At 46.4% G+C, this 20,146-nt stretch overlaps 1 protein-coding gene across 2 annotated transcripts in view; it reads left to right on the forward strand.

Moving 5' to 3' along the window:
- Prorp (protein only RNase P catalytic subunit) overlaps positions 1 to 17,200 on the forward strand; it is a 116,704-nt gene extending 99,504 nt beyond the window's left edge. For both annotated transcript variants that reach the window (XM_052738537.1, XM_052738535.1), the window contains 3 exons: positions 688 to 836; positions 2,905 to 3,100; positions 5,567 to 17,200. In XM_052738537.1, coding sequence (XP_052594497.1) covers positions 688 to 836; positions 2,905 to 3,100; positions 5,567 to 5,716 — 495 coding nt within the window. In that variant the 3' untranslated portion in view covers positions 5,717 to 17,200. The remainder of the gene's footprint in view (positions 1 to 687; positions 837 to 2,904; positions 3,101 to 5,566) is intronic.
- The last annotated feature ends 2,946 nt before the right edge of the window (positions 17,201 to 20,146 follow it).

The raw sequence follows: 20,146 nt of genomic DNA on the forward strand, positions 1-20,146 counted from the left end.
ATCATGAGTGTAATTACAAAAATAAAAAATAATTTTTTTTTTAAATTACTGAAAATGATGCTAGGCGGTGGTGATGCATGCCTTAAATCCCAGCACTTGGGAGGCAGAAGCAGGCGGGTCTTTTGAGTTCAAAGCCAGCCTGGTCTACAGAGCAAGTTCTAGGACAGCCAGGGATACATAGAGAAACTTGTCTTGAAAAGCCAAACCAAACAAACAAATTTGTTAAAAATATATATATGGTATTTTTTGCTTCAAAATTGGGGCAGTGATTCTGAGTCCCATCACTATCTCGAGGAGCTCTAAAGGGTTCAGCTTCATTAGTCTGTCTTTAGAAACCCACACCTGGAGCCAGTGCAGCCCGATCTGGGCAGGGGGTAGGCATCCATTTACAAGTTGACCATGGCGGTGTATGCCTGTGATCCCAGAGCTCGGTAAGTGGAGGTTTGAGGGGGTCAGATGTTCAAGGTCATCCTTGACTTCATAGCTGGAAGCCAGCCTGTGCTGCTTGAGAGCTCTTGTTAAACAGCAACAAAGAAGACATCAATTTATCATTTTCCTCAGGCTTTGAAAGATGGGAAATTAAGAGCTATTCTCTTCCTGCTCAGAACTCAGACTCACCTGAAGGAACAGCTAGAAGAATCTGTCCAGTTATTTGAACTTTTGTGCTTGGCTCTTGGTGTTTTCTAGCTCCTGGGTGTAGTTTCCCAACTAGCCCAGCAGAATCTGCAGTTGCTGGTCCTGGGCCGAAAGCACATGCTCACACCAAGCTCCAGGTGGAGAAAGGACGAGATGGAGCAGGTGCAGAGGCAAGCCCACTGTTTCTTTGCTGATAACATGTGAGTACTGGAGGGAACAGGTCAATTAGCCTGGGTTCCGGTCATCTACTTATTAGTTGTCTGTTCTGTCACGTGGAATGCTTGCCTGTGTGCATGCAACCTCATTTAAAACAAAAACAAAAATGGATTGGAGGCAGCTTACAAAGCTAGAGTGTCTACAGTAGAGCAAACTTCTACATAGATGAGGAAATCAGCCTGAAGGAGAAAAGGAGGAGAGTCAGGAGTGAGGCTAGCACTTAGAATACACGCCATAAAATCCTAAATTGACCATCGAGCAGACACTCAACAAGTATGAACACAGTGCTTGTTCTTAGTGACGACAACTAAGCCCCTGCCCTTTTAGTCCTTACAGAAACAAGCCACCAGACAGCCTCACGGTAACCAGTGATCAGTGCTGTGGGAAGTGGAGAGGTGGGATGGATTCACAGTGCTCATCCCTCATACAGGGGGTAGCAGAGATCCAACGTCCTGGCATAGGAGTAAACTGGACACTGGTAAAGTAAGAAGGCCAGTGTGGATGGTTAGAACAGTGACCAGGAAGGGATCTTTGGGGGCTGGGATGCAGTTCAGTTGGTAGAAAACTTGCCTGAGTTCTATCCTCAGCCCCACGTGGAACCAATTGCGGTGGTACCACCTGTGATGTCAGCCCTGTGGGGTGGAAGCAGGAAGATCAGGAGTTCAAGGCCATCCTCTGCTGTACAGAGGCCATTCTGGGGTACATGAGACCCTGTCTAGCAAGGGGGAAGGGAAGTCAGAGCTGTGGAAAGACCGTACTATAGAGGACCTCACAAAGGGTCTGGATTTACTCTAATAGAGAGAAAACTGCCGTGGAGCTACAGCTTCCCAGGAAGCCCAAGGAACGTGGAGAACAGGATTAGTCCCATAGTGTGTGGTTCATAAACAGAAAGCAGCTATGCAGGAAGGTGGGAGATCCTGGACCGTACATACACACCCTCAGGGTCCTCAAGGTCTTCCTACCTATGCCGGCCGGTGCTCATTGATTTGCAGCCTTGCCTGGCTGTCACTGCAGTGTGTGCCTCGGGCCTGAGTCTAGGACTCACTAGTTCAGAAGTGAGAACCCGAACGTTCGTCAGGCTTCCACGAAGAGTTTCTTCTTGAAAGGGTCAAATGGCTCTTGATGAATGAAGCGAGAGGCCAATTCTCTCTCAAATCCCAGACCAAACCACTTTTTCAAGCCGAGAGAAGGATTTCCGTTGCTTCAGGAACAAAAGACTTGATCTTCTTGATGTCCCTCTGGCAGTGTGGGTAAACATCAGGAGTGTAGGCTTGTTTCAGATCGCAGATCTGCCTCTCCCACCTGGGAAGGTATTACTTCATATGTAATCTTCATGAGGTTGTTGTGGAGGGTGAATGAGATAATAGTCATAACACGGGAAATCCGGCACCAAGTTCATGGAAAGCCTGTATGTTCATTACGATCATCATTGTTATTTTTCTTATAGAAAGAAACTGGGTAAATCATGTGCTCTAACCCAGAAGTCTCTTGGGAATGGTCTTGGTGCCTACTTTGGGGCCTATACCTCGGCCTGCAGTTAATGTGTCTGCTGCAAGTCTAAGCTCTGTTATAAAGATTGATTCATTAGATTCCTATGTCTCTGGATATAAATACTTATACTTTTAATGTTAACTTGTGGTCTTCATTAATGTACCAAACAAACCTTTTCAAACATAAAACAGAGCATAGTGTAGTGAGTCCTGATAACCCCCATGTAAATGTGACCCTGCTCTGACATTACTCATCTTCTTCCACATAAAACCTCGGTGGTTTTTTTGTTTTTGTTTTTGTTTTTTGGAGAAGGTCACAACCCTGTAGCCGAAGCTGGCCTGAAAGTTTCTAAGTCTCGAGCATTAGCAGCCCCTCCCCTGGCTTTCCGGTGTTTTAGGTGGTGTCACCAACTAAGGACTCTGGGTGCCTGATGAGGGTCACTCAGATCGCTCTCCAGAAATCGGAGGCACCCCCAGGGAAAGTCCGAAGAGAAGCAACTGGGGGCTGTAAAGCCCTCTGCCCCCCGGAGTGGCTGACTGTCCTTCCCTCTGTCTGCTGCAGCTCGGAGGACGATCCGTTCCTGCTGTACGCCACCCTGAACTCAGGCAGTCACTGCAAGTTTATCACCAAAGACCTGATGCGGGACCACAAGGCCTGCCTGCCCGATGCTCGCTCTCAGCACCTCTTCTTCAAGTGGCAGCAGGGGCACCAGCTAGCAATCGTGAAAGGATTCAGAAGGTCACAACTGACTCTCCAGGTGTGGGCTCTGTCTAAGTGATGCTGACGGTCTTGTCTCTCCAGGTGTGGGCTCTGTCTAAGTGATGCTGACGGTCTTGTCTCTCCAGGTGTGGGCTCTGTCTAAGTGATGCTGACGGTCTTGTCTAAGGAAAGAGTGTGGCACGGTTTTCAAAATGTTGAAAGTTCTCAATACTTCGCTTTTGTTTTACTTTGGTGTTTGGTAGTTAGCCGGTTCCTAGAAAGAGCATCTGTCACAGGCCGACCCCAAATTGATCGACAAATTAAAACATCTGAAACCGCGCCTTCACCTATACTTAGACACCCGTGTGTTTCCATCTTCCTGTTTACTTGAACTAGCTTGAAACTTCTTATCCTGTCATACTTTTACCTTTAAACACCTTTTCCTAGTTTTTAATTTAAATTACATTTGTGTTTTTAATAGTGTGTGTGTGTGTGTGTGTGTGTGTGTGTGTGTGTGTGTTTGGTATTAGAGACTGAATGCAAAGCGTGCATATATTAGGCAAGTCCTCTACCACTGAACTACATCCCCAGCCCAGTTTTTACTTATTTTGGGACAGGCTAGCTTTGAGCCCACTGAACGCAGGTAGATCTTGACTTTACAATCCTCCTAGGTTACTTACAGACCCAGCTAATGTATTGTAGTCTTTTTTCATTTTAATTATGCATCTGTGTGTGTGGGGGGGGTGTGATCATCCATGCTGATGCCTAAGGAGGCAAGAGGATCCTGGATCTCTGGAGCTGGAGCTCCAGGCAGTTATGAGCCACCCAGTGTGGGGCCTGGGAACGAACTCTGGTCCTCTGCTAGAGCAATGCACTGAGCCTTCTCCCAACCCGTGTGCTACATTCCCGAAGACTGCTAAGAGAGTAGGTTCTAAGTTTTCTTATTGTGAAATAAAAAGTTGGTAACTCATATTAAATAGCTTGAGTAGCCATTCCACAACATCTGTGTATTTCAAAACATGTTGCACATGGTACTGTAGATAAGTTTATTAATTTAAAAAATAAGCTAAATGCAAAACAAATTTATAGAGTATCCCATGACATCACATCAATTATTAAATCAGGACTGTATTATGGGAAATGATTCAAAGCAGTTGACCTGCTTTCCTCAGAAAAATCAACAAAAAGGGAGAAATAGAAGTTCAGTGAAAATGGGGATGGGAAGGTAAGCTCTGACTGAAGGGTACACTGAGCGGCCCAGGCTCTCAGAAGGCAACAGCCCTGTTACTGCCCACTTAACAAAGAGACTAGAAAATACAGTATATAATGTGTAATAATGGGGAAAATACAAACAGTAGAAATTTGATGAGGCTGGGGAATTGTTGATTAGGCTGACACGTATGTATACATGCGGGCATATATGTATTTTAATATATGCATGCATATATATTTTTTAATCAGCTAAGCTTTTCCCATGTATCCCCATCAGGCCTGAAACTCTCTAAGTAGCCCAGGCTGGCCTCCAAACTCTCCTGTCTCCGTCTCCTGTGCTGGGATTACTGGGTACTTTGCTACCATTTCTGTCTGATGTCTGTGCTGGGGAGAGGCTAGTGATGGCATTGATCTTAGAATTACAAAATAAATAACGTTTTCTAGAAGTACACATCTGAGATTCACTTCAAGATAATCTTGAGAGAGAGCTGTTTTTCTACTTTCTACATTTAATTTTTCTCTTTTCCACTCATAAAAAACCAATAAACACGCCGGGCGGTGGTGGCGCACGCCTTTAATCCCAGCACTCGGGAGGCAGAGCCAGGCGGATCTCTGTGAGTTCGAGGCCAGCCTGGTCTCCAAAGCGAGTTCCAGGAAAGGCGCAAAGCTACACAGAGAAACCCTGTCTCGAAAAACCAAAAAAAAAAAAAAAAAAAAAAAAAAAAAAAAAAAAAAAAAACCAATAAACACAATGAAACAACCCTATAACTTACAAATATGACACTCCTATAGAGAGCCCTTAGCCTTAAAATGAAGCTCCCTTCTATGTTATTTTGTTTATTGTTGTGGGGGTTGGAGAGATGGCTCAGTGGTCAGTGCTTGCCGAGTTCCGATCCCTGCACCCACATTACAAGCTGAGTGTGTTCCTGCACATACCAATAGCCTCAGCAGTGTATGGAGCAGAGACAGGAGGATTGCTGCTAGCCTCCAACCTAGCAAAACAAACAAACAAAAAACCCAGTACCTCTAGGTTCAGGCAGAGACCCAGCCTCAAAGGAATAATGTGGAAAGTGGTAGAAGTCTCCGGCTTCTGTGCACGCACAGGCCTGTATCGATACGTACATGTGCATACACCACAGGCACAGGAAGGAAGGAAGGAAGGAAGGAAGGAAGGAAGGAAGGAAGGAAGGAAGGAAGGAAAGAAGGAAGGAAGGAAGGAAGGAAGGCGGTCCAGTGTTGGATAGCACACGGTGCTCTTCCAAAGGCGTCACCAGCCCATTGTCGTTCTCCCATTTGGCTCTCTGATTCCCAGGACCCTCTCCGCTATGATACAGTGGTGCAGACAACTGGAGACTCCTGGCACATCCCGTATGATGAAGACCCGGTGCAGAGGTCCTCCTGTGAAGTGCCCACCAAATGGCTGTGCCTCCAGGGAAAGGCGCAGGCGCCCGCCCCGTGCTGAATTTGAACCCGACACCTGCTGGCGGCGGAGAGCCTACACCCATGCTCATCTCAGGCATGACCTCTGTCCTTCCTGAAAATAAAAAGATTTTAGTAGCATTGTTTGGTTTGCAGCAGCAAATGGGGTTTTAGCTTTGTCCGGTTTTGTTTCTGAGGCGGGGTCTTGTTTAGTAGCTTCGGTCCTCGAACTTTACTTCCTGAGGGCCGAGATTACAGGAGCGGCCACCACGCCTGCTGTGTGCAGAGCAGGAGATGGGACATGGGGCTCCATGTATGCAGGGCGAGCGCTCGACCAGCTGCGCTACGTGCAGCCCTGGCCCGACAAACTGACTTCTGAGTTAAATGAAAAAAAAATAGCATCTTTTCATAACTAGTGCACCACCCCCACCCCCGTTGTTTCTAGAGGTTTATCCCAAACTGGGGGTCCTAGCACAGTCTCGGTGCCTGTTCCTCTGCCGGGCAGCTCTTCACGTAACTGGGGGCGAGGCAGCCCTCCACAGTTGCTCCTGCTGCCTTAACCCTCCAGGCTCACCCATTGGCCCTTCTTTGTTTTATACTGTAATTATACACCTTTCCAAGTGGATCATGGTATTGGTATGATATGGTATTCCAAGATGATATTCAGAAAAAATCTGAAGTTTTTTTGGCAAAGTTTTAGAAATAAAAACTCGCTTTGTAAAAAAAAAAAGAACAGGATTTTGAGCTGGCAAGATGGCTGAGTGGATAAAGATGTGTGCTACCAAGGCTGACGACCTGAGTTGATCCCTAGGACCTACAGGGCAGAAGGAGAAACTGAACACAGAAGTTGTCTTCTGGCCTCCATGAAAGTGTGTCATCCCACACACACACACATGCACATGTGATAAATGAAATGTAAAAGTAAAGAAATAAATTTAGACATGATTGTAAATGGAGAGCCCTGGAAGATGCTAAGGACCTTGTTTTCTAGATCCCTGAACTATGTGGTGAGCTCTGTTCACACCTCCAGGCTGTGCTCAGAGCCCTGTTTTTTATGTTTAGTTCTGAGACAAGGTCTCACTGAGTTAACCAGGCTGTCCTTGAACATACCATAGCCCAGGCAGGCCTTGAACTTACCTCCTCTGCTTTAGCCTCCCAAGTATCTGCAGACCCGTGACATTATATGTGGCTTATTTTTAAAGAAATTATTCTGGTTATAAGAAAAAAATTTTTTCCCATTTTTTTAACAGCTCTGACTGTCCTGGAGCTCGCTCTGTAGACCAGGCTGGCCTTAAACTCACAGATCAGCCTGCCTCTGCCTCCCAAGTACTAGGATTAAAGGTATGCGCCACCACACCTGTGTAAAGGGTTTTTGGTGGTGAGGGTGATTGGGATGGGGGGTGTTTTTTTGGTGGTGGGGGAGGGTATTGAGCAGGGTCTTGAGCAATGTATCCCTGTCTGGCCAGGAACCTTCTGCCAACCATCTGCCTGAACTCCCAAGCACTAGGTTGCAGGTGTGAACCTCCAGGCTTGCTTAGATTGAATTATTAAAATTGCCATTGAAAGGGGCCGGGGAGAGGGCTGGGTTGGTAAAGTGCTATCCAAGCACGGGGACCTGCATTTGATCCCTGCACTCACATGGAAAAGCTAAGGTTAGGGACACGTGCTTAGGATGCCAGCACGGGGGGATCCAAGACAGACGGACTGCGCACCCCGACTCTCTACTCGGGTGAGCTAGGCCAAAAGAGCTTGTCGGAAAAATCAAGGTGGCTTCTGAGGAGCTGCGCTGTCGGTTGCCCTCTGGCCTGCACATGCGCACACGCAGATAACTGAGCATTTATGTTAATAGTGACGTCTGAAAGACTTGTGGTAACTCTGGCAAGAAAAGATCTTCTCGACTAAACGGAACTGAGTGCCACTCATCTCTTGGGTACTATTTAAAATCTAATCCAAGAAGCAAATGCCTCAGAAGTCATTGTGAGCAACTTGAATCTCAAATTTGTTAGGGAGATAAACTCTAGGTCAGGTGGGACAACCTCATCACTCCCACCTGAGCAGAACATTATTAGGGGTCAAGTTCAGCTCCCATCTGCATAGTCGGTCCATTACTAAAGAAGGCCTCTTGGCCTGTCTGTGACTACATAAAAATAGAATGTCCGTGTCCACTAGGTGCCAGCGGAATCCCTGGCAGTTCTGGCCATTTGGCTTTTCTGGGGCAGAGTGGAGTCCTGGGCTGGGGGAATGGGACAGAGCATCTACCCCCCCTGAAACAGCTTCTTTTGGTGGCGGATATGGCCAGTCTCCGAAAAAGTGAGTTCTTTGTGGCCCTTGTTGCTTCAAATCTGTAGAAGTGGAATTTGGACCGAAAGAAGTCATTCTTGAATTGCCCTCCTCTTTAGTGACCTGGCCCTAGAATTCAAGGTTCCTTTTCTTTTTGAGACGGGGTCTCAATTCTATAGCCCAGAACTCACTATGTAGACCAAGGCAGCATACATGTTTACCCAGTTTTATATGCCCATTTCCTTGTTTTAGAAATCTTCTGCAGTGTTTTCTTCATATACATTGTTATATACTCATAACAAGGTAAATTAATAGAGCCAACTGGGAGTTAGATGTGGTTTAAAAAAAAAAATGCCTATAACCCTTGCCCTTGGAGCTGGAGGAAGGAGACTCTGGAATTTAGGGTCATCTTTAGCTACTTAGCTAGTTCGAGGTCAGCCTCAGCTACTTGAGACCCTGTCTCAACACAAACAAAAAAGACTTTAACTGACTTAAACTAGGCTGTTATGTATAGTGCAACATGATTCTTTTGTATCTGCATTATCAAACTCCTACTCAAGGATTGCTCATGTTCAGAAGAAACTGTTCCCAGAAGCTGTCTCGAGTAAAAGGCCACGTCCTTTGGCACTTGGTCTGTTCCAGCAGGAGTGGTCACATCCTTGATGAGACGGGTCCTTTCCAAGTCAGGCCCTCTGATCTCCAGCTCATAGAGAAACCTCTGGCCAGGCTGTGTTTGTGAAGCGAAGTTCTGAAGAACATAAAGAGCCTTTTGTTTTTCAGAGCAAATCATGTGGGGCTTGTTGCTGTTAATCCAGGCCCAAAGGGAAGTTTATGTGAGAAAATCATTATTGAACATTTTGTGCTTTGCGAATGTCAATAGAATGTTTTTCTTTGATTTCCAGAATCACCACAGTCTCCACCTCTCACACCGTGATTTTTGGCCATCTTTGTAATGGCCTTCTCTTTATCTCTTTGACTTTGTTTTTTTGAGCAGAATCGCATTGTGTTACAGCTCTGAGGGGCAAGGTATCCTGGCAGTCAGGAGCCAAGGAATACCACAAAGTCACGCTGTACAACAAACCTCACACAAGAGATTGATTGGAAGGGAAGAACCCAAGAGGGTGGCTGCCTCTGCTCAGGCAAGAAGCGCAGGGAACTGAGCAGAATGCAGGGTTTATATAGGGTTTCTTGGGGGTGGAGTTGTCCAGGGTGGCCTGGTCTTGGGGCAAACTCAGGGATTGGTAGATTCTTTTTCTTGGCTCTAGGATCAAGTCAGGGTCTGGGTGTTCTTTCCTTGGTCCTTTTACCCTACACATACCACAGCACATATGGAAGATGCAGGGACTGAATGCAGGTCATCGGTCTTGGTAGAAAGCACCTTTACCTCCTGAGCCGTCTCATCAACCCAGGATTTCCAAGTTTAAAGAAGATTTTTGTTTGTTTATTTGTTTGTTTGTTTGAGAAAGGGTTTCTCTGTGTAGTTTTGGTGCCTGTCTTGGAACTCACTCTGTAGACCAGGCTGGCCTCCAACTCACAGAGATCCACCTGGCTCTGCCTCCCGAGTGCTGGGATTAAAGGTGTGTACCACCACTGCCTGGCCAAGATTTTTTTTTATGTTTATTTTCCTGTGTGTGTTTCTGTGTGTGTGTGCGCGCACATGCTCATGTGCCTCACACATGTGGAGAGCAGAGGACGACTTTCAGGAGTTGGTTCTGTCCTTCCAATCATGTGGGTCCCAGGAATTGAACACGGGTGGTCAGGCTTGACATCAGGCACCTTTACCCACTGAACCATCTCACAGCCCAGGATTTCAACCTTTCAAGTTCATCCCTGGACCCCAGCCTCTTTTCCTGCCCTACTCCCTCAACACAACTACCAGTTCCTTGGCCAGGCTTCTTAAGGTTTGTTTTTATTTATGATTTTAGGTCTGTGTAAGTATGTACTGAGAGTGTGTGGGTGCTCTCAGAAGATCACTGGAGCTGGAATTAAGGCCGTTGTGAGCACCCAAAGTGGGTGCTGGGAACTGAACTTGCTTCCCTTGGAAGAACAGCAAGCGCTCTTAACTGCTGAACCATCTCGCTAAGCCATCCTTGACCAAATCTTAAGCCTAGTCTCTCCAGCCTTACAAGGTTCCCTGCTGCCTGTCCCCTTCTGGGGTCACCTGGTCTCCCCATCCCTCTCAAAGCATTCCATGCGACCGGCGGCTTCAACCCCAGCAGATTCTTTCATTCACTTCAGCTGCTCTAGTGTCTTTTCAATCCCAGGCCTAATTTCCAGTAATTCCTCTCCCTTCACTACTGTGTGCCATGCCATATTGCTGGGAAGGCCGTGGAGTCGGACACCACTCTCCCCTGCAGGACCTCCTTGTCATCTAAGTTCCTGAAGGTGCCCTCCCGATCTGGCCAGTCTTGAAAATCAGCTAGCTGGTTGAGCCTCGGCTGTCTGCTAGCGAGGAAAGTGGGCTGGCTGTGCACAAATTCTCACACTGGCATGGGCTGAGACTGACCTAGGGATCTAACACCAAATGCTGGTTCTGGCTCGGAGTTCAGCTGCGTACTAACGTGTGAGCATAGCTGGGTTCAGTCCCTCCCTGGCGCCAAAGGAAGATGATTCAGGAAGAGCATCCCTGGTGATGCCAGTACTGCAGTTTATAATTTGAGTAGAAAGGACTCAGTGAGCCCCAAAATTTTATTAATGACATTTTTAAATTACATTTGGGTAGTGTGTGTGTGTGTGTGTGTGTGTGTGTGTGTGTGTGTGTGTGTGTCTCGCACGAGAAAACCACCTCAGTTGTCATCCTCGGGAACACTCTAAACTTCCTTCGTTACAGGGTCTTGCATTGGCTTGGAGCTCAGCTAGATTGACCAATGAGCTTCAAGGATCTTCCTGTGTCTGCCTCCCCAGCGCTGGGATTACAGGTGCTTGTCAGGCCTTTTTATGTTGGTTCTGGAGATAATATTCCGGTCCTCATGCTACTGAGGCAAGCATGTCACCTATCTGCCCAGCCCCTGTTCGCAACTGCTGTTACAGAATTGCATAGTCTGACTTCTGAATTGTGATTGCTTTTGTTAAAGTGACCGTAGGAGTGTGTGCTATCAAGGGGAGCAAAGATGTAATGGAACCTTCTAGACATATCAACTAGAAAGAGAAAAACTGAAGGGAGGAGTGGGAGGACAAACATCCGTCTGTCCTGTTACAGTCTGTCTCACACTTGCTCCAGAAACACCCTCTGCCCTTTCCCTGACTTACTCCGTATTGATGAGCATGTGGATAGTCTCCAGTTTAGCCTATTACAAAAACCCTGCTTGCGACTAATAATGGGGTGGGAAGCTAACGTCTGGAAGATTTTTTTTTCTGCTTTCTTCACTTTATGCCCTCATAAGCCTTCACCTACATAGTTTATCTGTCCAAAGCATAATTCCAGTCATGCTACTCTGCTCAAAAACACCGACCAGCTGGGCTGTGGTTGTAGCTCAGCCTAGCAAGCATACCCCGTTATCAACTGAGCCAGGTGTGATAGCACGCACCTGTGATCCTAGCATGCACCTGTGATCCTAGCATGTACCTGTGATCCTAGCATGCACCTGTGATCCTAGCATGCACCTGTGATCCTAGCATGTACCTGTGACTCCAGCACACACCTGTAATCAATCCTAGCACAAACCTGTGATCCCAGCACTCACCTTCGATCCCAGCATGCACCTGTGATCCTAGCACTCAGGAGAAGGAGGAGCAGTAAGTTCAAGGTCATCCTCATCGTGGACTACATGAGACTTTGCTTCAGGCAAGCAAGCAAGCAAACAAAAACCAAGTGTGGTGATGCATGCCTGTAATTTCAGCACTAGGGAGGTTAAGGCCATCCTTGTCGGCATAGCAAGTTTGGGGACAGTTTGGGTTATCTGTGACACTGTCTCAAAAACAACAACAACAAAAACCCAAAACAATAAAAAAGTTTCAAGGTCTCCCTGTTGCCTTCCAGCCAGAGCATAAACCCCGTTAGCATCCAGGGTCTTGTCGCTTGCCGTGTGTGTGTGTGTGTGTGTGTGTGTGTGTGTGTGTGTGTGTGTGTGTGTGTGTGTGTGCTTTTCAAGCTGTTTTCTTCCTCTGCTTCTGAACACCCTCCCACACACTCCCAGCTTCTGACCCTACGTGGTTCATCTGTGTCTCCAGAGTGGTTAGCTGTTTCTTGCCAGTAGACATGTTTCAGTTACGTTGTTGAACTGCTTTGGAGAAGTCGTTTGAAAATATCTTCCCGATTTTCAACCTCCCATGCCCACTTCTCCTTTGAGCGAATTCCCCCTTCGCTCCTTGGTATTTTCTCTGTGAGCTGGCTGGCCAGAAACTTAGTCTATGGTGTCTGACGCCTCCCTGACCAACACATAGTAACTTCTTAGAGCCTGGCATGTTGGCAAATACCTATTAATCACAGCACTGTGGTTAGGTAGAGGCAGGAGAATCAGAGTTCATGGCTATCCTCAGCTACATAGCAAATCTACATGAGACCCTGTCTTCACAAATAAAAAATAACTTTACTGTCTTTCCTAATCATACCATTTAGCAACCCTTCACCCACCGAAGCTGAAATGCATTGGATTCTTGAGTAGACATCTGTACAGGGGCGTGGTGCTGGGGTAGCTGGACTGTAACGTGCTGTGTACTTAGAAGGCAGCGTTCCAGAGGCTTTCACACTCCGGTGTTTTAAAGTCTAGATCTGCTGTCTCTGGTTGTTTTTGTTTCGTTTCACCACTGTGAACAAAAACGTACTTGGTGTGAAGTTTGGGTCTCTCAAGTCCTGGCAGAGTACCTAGAGGAGAAGACTGTCAGTGACCGGATGTTCAAGATGCAGCTCCTAAGCCAGCGCTCAGGAGGCAGATGAGGGAATGAGCCAGCATTCCAGGCCAGCACTGGCTAGATAGCAAGTTCTAGGCCAGCCTGGACTAGAGAACCTGTCTGGAAAAAACCAAAACAAAACAAAAAAAATTCAAGTGGTGGTGGTGGGGGCTCATTTCTAAATCAATGAATGAAATACCTGTTTAATGTTCAGAAGCCTCATTCATTTGCATTCTCCCTCTCCCTCCAATTTCCCCAAGAGGATATGGTCTTTTGAACATCAGCGATGCCACTTTTGTGGTAAGAAAATAGGAATTAGAGGAAGCCAATTCGGAAACCTCAAAGAAGAGGAAGTGTCTCTCAGCTGAAGGGAAGGCTGCTGAGTTTTATTTCCTCTTTGCTCTGGACTCTCCTGGTCCCCCACCCACATCCCTCAGTCAGGAAGCAAGGTCCAGGAGGAACTAGGGAAAAATCTAAAAGACCCCAAGATGCAAGGACCCACCACAGCCTCGACAGTCTCGGCCACTGGCGGATGTTTGCAGTCCCACACCCCTGTCCATTCACAGGCGCAGCTGAGTGGTGTGGACAGGGCGGGTAAGAACTGGCCACTTTCGAAATAAGGAAGACTTCACTTCGGAATACCAAGTGCGCTCAGGTAGTTACTGTTCTTGGCTTGGCTCTTTACTGGGAATACAGCAAACTGAGCCTTGTTCACCGGTAACCTTCCCACGGAGAGAAGCTGAGTTCAAATCTAGTAGATTGGTTCTGTTTTCATTGTAGTAGCTCATTTTATTTTTACTTTGCCTTTAGAGACAGAATGTTCCCTTTTGAGAGAAGAAACCGCTGTTGTGACCACTAGGTAGCCTGTGGCAAGACTCAGATTCAAACCCTGATTCTCCAAACAGAGCCTGCGTGGGCTCAAAGTCCAGGACTTTGTTTGTGTCTTCCCTGGCTTGCTTTTCACGGGACCATTCACTCTTCTCTGAGCCCTGAGACGCTTCCGGTGTTATGCCCAAGGGGAAGCTGTGTGTCACAAACCACCAACGGTTCAGGCTAAGCCAGCTGGGCTCTTCCTGTATCTGGGCAGACCATTGAGACTTCTTAAGGAATTCACAGTTTCCTTGGCTTCCAGAAACTTCTGCTGAGCACTGGGTCTTCATTGAAGGCAGTTTGGAAAAACCAAAGAAACATCAAAAGTCTAAGATGATTATAGTGAAGTTGTCATAGCTGAAACCCAAGAGTGAGTAGCAAAGTGAAGGTCTTGGCTGTGCAGAGGGGACAGTGGATGGTTATAGTTAAATATCCCTGGGATTGAACCAATACTAGTTTATTCCCTTTCAAATCAAAGAACAGCATTTATCATTTTGGGTAAATGCTGGGAGAATCTAGGCACAGAATTATATTGACTGGTAAGGAAGGGGATGGTACAGAGGGAAGTGACAGAACTCGAGTGTGCTGTGTTGGTAGACAGTGTTGTGCCCCCTTTAGTCTAGAGAGTAAGAGAACCACCCTGAATAGCATGGACCAGGGGAACTGGGGAACACTGCTTAATAGGATCCTGTTGGGTAGGAGTTTGAAGGCTTTATGAATTAAAAATATAATGAAGTTGGAGCTGGAGAGATAGCTCAGTTGTTAAGAACCCTAGCTGCTCTTCCAGAGGTCCTGGGTTCGATTCCCAGCACTCACATGGCAGTTCATTACCTTCTTGTGGCTCCAGTCCCCGTAGATGCAACAACTTCTGGCCTCCTTGGATACTGTGTGCACCTAGAGCACAGACATGCATGCAGGCAAAACACAGATACACATGATTTTGTTAAAACAAAAAGTGCAGGTATTAAATTAATTAACGTTTCGGGAATCACATCCCAGCCCACATTGACCTCTCATTTGTCAGTCTCCTGCTCGTGGATCCTAGAACACAGATAAATTGCCTTTTCTCCTTTACAATACGTATTGGGGATTACTGGACTGCTGCTTCCAGGTGCCGGGAGAACCACCCGACAGAGATGAACCAGAGAGATTGTTCTTAAATGAATGGGAGGATTCAGATAGATTCTTGTCTTCAGGGAATCTTCTGGGGAGACTGAATGGTGAAAGTCTGGCTAGGGAGGGGGACAATGCCACATCCCTCTCCCTGGTCAGGCGGCTCTGTCCTGTCTGCAGCTGCCTTTAAGGGGAATCCCAACTCTCCTAGGCTACTTAACTGTTATATAGATGAATTCACAGGGCATTGTGTTTTAACACCTGATAATATCACAAGGAACCACAAACCTCATTCTTCTCTGTTCCCTGCCTCATTGAAACTACTGGGAGAGTATTTTAAGTTATGGACTTTTTGTGTACGGGGGTAGACGGGAGTGAGGGTGTGAGGGGGGGGGAATGGGAGGAACAGAACTCAGAGTCTCGGGCATAACAGACAAATCAGTCTGTACTATAGACCCCACTAAGGGCAGGATTCTTATCTTGACTACCATGCCATTCAGCATGTCACCAGGAAAGCTGCACCTCCACTTTGTACTTTTGCCTGGTGGGTAACCCCTACCTTCCACTTTCTTCCATCCCCAGGGAGAGTGGGGGCATGGCCGAACGGAGGCCCCCCAGAAAAATTTCCAAGACTCACGAGATGTCAAGTCATCTCTAAAACTTTTCAAAAACCCAGAAAGTCATTTCAAAAAGTCTGACTTGGTGGCCGCGCAGAGGGGAAGAGCAAAGTTTCCACAGAGACAGCAAGCCCGCCCCACAGGCTTGTGCGAAAGCGGCAGCAGTGTCGCGGCCCAGACTTCAGTGACAGCTCCCTGAGCCAGGGGAAGTCCACTTGGCTGAGTGGGTAAGCTGCTGCCCAGGGCGCGTGTCATGAAGCCCGCTTCCAGGGGATTTCCCTCTGCAGTGGAATCGGCAGAGTTTCGTCTTTTCTGAAAGATTTCCCACAGGAATACATTTGACTCTGTGGAAAAATCTCAAATGTGGATTTCTCATTTAGTCACACGTTTCTTCAAATAAAGAAAATCAACACAGTTATCCTAAGTAGTAAGAATGTACACTCTATGAGTGGTCTAATGCTTACTTCATGCTAGGCCCTCTTTGCTTTATGGCTAAACTGCTGAGTAAAACACATGATGTGGCCGGGCGGTGGTGGCGCACGCCTTTAATCCCAGCACTTGGGAGGCAGAGCCAGGTGGATCTCTGTGAGTTCGAGGCCAGCCTGGGCTACCAAGTGAGTTCCAGGAAAAAGCGCAAAGCTACACAGAGAAACCCTGTCTCGAAAAACCAAAAAAAAAAAAAAAAAACACATGATGTGGCCCCTGCCTCATCTAAACGAGGTTCTAATTCTAGCTGTCAGTGTCTGTACTGAAAATAAACCTGATTTCTTTAAGGAAATGTTACAATATGCCATCCCAAATCATATGTGCCTCTTTCTCGGCCTCATTAAATGCAGCCACTCCCTAAGAGATCAAGATTTGTTTGAATCTGTGAAATCTCATGGCCTTGTTGGGTGTGTGATTTAAAACATCCCACTCGTGCACGGTGATGAAAATCTAGTCATATCTACACGGGAACCAAAGACTGATGACTATGAAAACATTTCTCTATTGTTACCTTTGTCTCCACAGTTTTCAATGAAGTGTAACAGTCATTTATTGAACTATTGTGAGCCAAGTCCTGTTCCAGGAGTAGTAGAGGATACAGAGATACCCAGACTCTGCTCTACCAAACTGGTGAAGCCTAGACATGCACTTCTTGGAGTTAAACCATACAGCTGCCAATATTTCACTCACAGATGCCTGCTTGGACTGGAGCTGTAGTTCAGTGGTAGAATGCTTCCTCAGCATATGTGAGATCCTAGCTCCAACCTTCAGCAACACCAGAACTAAATGAACAGGCTTTTCTGGAGCAGCACATAGATAACAAAATGTCCATATGCCATCTAGATCCCTTGTTTAACTGTGCAGTGGCTGACATTGAGAAATTAGGGCGGCCTTATCAAGAGGCTCAGAGGATGGTCCAAGAGCCAAGATTTCAACAACTGCGGCACACAAAACCTGTGCTGATGACTGCTTGGCACAGAGTTAATTAGGCCCAAGTGGCACAATTGATTGTGATCCCAAACAAGAAGTTCCTATCGTGTGCACTTCTGACCACAGATACAGCACCAAGCAGATGCCAGATGATGTTGGAGCTCTTCGGTTCTTTTGTTGTTGTTGTTTCGAGACAGGGTTTCCCTGTATAGTTTTGGTGCCTGTCCTGGATCTCGACCTGTCGACCAGGCTGGCCTTGAACTCACAGAGATCCGCCTGGCTCTGCCTCCTGAGTGTGTGCCTCCGCTGCCCCCGCTCGGTTCTATTTCTTACAAGACAAAGTTCCTCTGCTTTCCTTTGACCAATGTTATTGGCAGTCCATTAAACATCCAAAGCATGAATTATTCTAGTCACCCGTGTCTTTATTGTGAGCTGAATATGGCTAAGCACACTCTCTTTTGTGCTTTTTGAAATATGTTTTCTTGAGGATCCAAGCCAATAAAAGATAGGAATTCTATGCAGTGGGCAGGAAGGTTGAAAGAGACAAACTGGTAGAGATGGGCTTCAACAAGAGGGACTAGGCATGGGTGGTCCTAGAGGAGTAACCAGGCAGTGGGGGATGAAGCAAAAGAGGACAGTTGATGAACAGCCCTGGTCCCTAACCTGGACGTTAGGCTTCATTCAGCAGACGGTAGGAAACCCAAAGGAATCTAGGTAGAGAAGCAACACGAGATTGCTCTAAAAAAAATTGACACAAGAAACTAGTGTCCCAAGGTAGACCAAAGGGCTCTAAATCTGAACAGTGGGAGAAAGAGTAGAAAGCTGGAGGAGAGTCATGTCACAGGCATAATCAACAGCATTCAATAACACAAACGGGCAGCAATATTGCTAACAGTCCTCATTTGCTAAGTACTCATATGCTAGGGACTTTGCCTAGTACTTCTCGTTTAATCTTTACCCCCATAAAGTGGATCTTATTATGCAAGTTAGCAAGAGAATCAGCTTGTATTAGGTCACATATCTGAGAACTGTTGCAAATGGAATTTAAATAGAAAGTGATACACTTTTTTTTTAAAGTTAGCCGGGCGGTGGTGGCGCATGCCTTTAATCCCAGCACTCGGGAGGCAGAGGCAGGCAGATCTCTGAGTTCAAGGCCAGCCTGGTCTACAGAGTGAGTTCCAGAACAGCAAGGGCTAGACAGAGAAACCCTATCTTGAAAAACAAAAACCAAAACATTTGCATTTACATGAATATGCCACCCTTGGAGTATCCTTGGAGGCCGATACCCAGTAACCGAAGCTACAGTTGGTTGTGAGCTGCCCAACATGTGCTCGGTAGTGAACTACCAGGTTCTCTGGAAGAACAACTGCCCTTAATCACTGAGCTACCTTTCAGCCCCAAGGGATACGTTCTTAATTTATATGCTCTAAAGGATTAATCCATTTGGGCTGGAGAGCTGGTTCAGCTGTTAAAGGCTAGGCTCACAACCAAAAATAAAAGGATTAATCCATTTCATTCAGCAAATATTGAGTGCTTTATATATGCTTGACATTGTTCGAGTTAATCTGTATCAGTAACAAGGCTATGGATTTTTGTCTTCTTGACACTTAAGAGTAAGGATAAAAAGAACATAAGAAGTAAATAAAGTTTTTTGTTTTGTTTCATTTTGTTTTTCTGGCTTTCCCAGTGTGAGCAGCCATGGAAAAACAGAGTCTCTGGAGACACTTTGAATCAAGCAGTGTGGGAAGTCCTGCACAGGAACCAGCAAAAGTGCCACAAGTTTCTGGAAACAGTAGCGCTGCAAATGAGCCTAAAGAATGTCAGGAGGGCAAATGCTTCTCAGGCACCATCAGCCTAAGTCCACTCCCTGTCCCAAGTTCTCTGTGTGCATCCCGGGGGACTGGCAGCATTGTGATGAGGCCAAGGCTGTGGCTGTCTCCCACACCGACAGTGAGGTGCTGAAGAAGCTTAGCAAGAGTAAGAAACAGGAAAAGGGGCTGGAGATAGTTCAGTGGCTAAGAGCGGTGACTACTCTCCCAGAGGACCTGAGTTCAATTCCCAGCACCCACATGGCAACTAACAACTGTTTGTAACTCCAAGATCTGACACCCTCACATAGATATGCAGGCAAACACTGATACACATAAAATAAAAACAAATAACTTTAAAAAATTACATTCTTTAAAAAAAAAATAGGAAAAGAACTTGGCCAAAAAGGGTGATGCCTTTTTGTCCCCCAAGTCTCTGATCCAGCAGATCCCAAAATCCTGGGCTCAGGCCTAATTAAGGCTGGCAAGTTCCCGTCCCTGCTGGTGCACAATGAAAATATGGGGCCATGGTGATGAAATCCACACCAAGATGAAGAAGGTGTTATGTCTAGTTGTTGCTGTTGGTCATGTGAAGATGAGGGATGGTAGTGGTCTGCAACATCCACCTGGCTGTCCATGTCTTGGTGCCATTGCTCAAGTGCTGGTAAAATATCTGGGTTTTATACATGGAGAATCCCGTGCCTGCATTAGAGCACATCCTAAAAGGTCTCGGTGCCACCATAAAGTGAATAAAACTATGAATTATACGCAACCAGCCAAGACATCAGGAGCAGCAGGAGGAAATGCTGAGGAATTGACTGCTGCAAGGTATGGACTCTGAATACAGAAAGCAGGTGTTGGCTTGGAAGGAAAGAGATGAAGAATTCTGTCTTTACCTATTTTGGGTTTTGAAATGCTGTCTGTTTACTATGACAGAGGCAACTAGGGAAATTAAGCTTCAAAGAAGAGTCCAGGGTGAGACCTAAATTTAAGAGACTTCTAGATACTAAGGAACTAAAGGAGTGCACCATTCCCCTAGCAGTCTTACAGAGAACTCCTTATCCACGACTGGTAAGGCAAACTGTAGGAGTTATAGTACACCTGCCTGAGAGACTGAGGAAAGTACTCAAAAGGTCAGGAGTTGAGTCTGCGTAGGGACCTGAGCTGTAGACAAAGGACAAGCTCTTATCAGCACACTGGGAATTGGAGCTGGAAAGTACCGAGTGTTCCAGAGAGCTGTTTACATGGACTACTTTCTTAACCGTGTTTCAGTTCTGGGCGTTCTTTTCTTTCTCTCTTTTTCTGTGTAGCCCTGGCTGTCCTGGAACTCATTCTGTAGACCAGGCTGGCCTTGGATCCAGGGAGCCACCTGCCTCTGACTTCCAAGTGATGAGATTAAAGGCGTGCGCCACCACACCTGGCTTGTACTTTTCTTTTTCTAATACTTCACTTCCTGATTTATTTATTCTTATTTTATGTGTATTAGTATTTTGCCTGCCTGTATGTCTGTGTGAGGGTGTCAGATCCCCTGGAACTGGA

Source organism: Peromyscus californicus, unplaced genomic scaffold (genome assembly GCF_007827085.1).
Source record: "Peromyscus californicus insignis strain IS unplaced genomic scaffold, ASM782708v3 Scaffold_15__1_contigs__length_86483966, whole genome shotgun sequence".
NCBI lineage: Eukaryota > Metazoa > Chordata > Mammalia > Rodentia > Cricetidae > Peromyscus > Peromyscus californicus.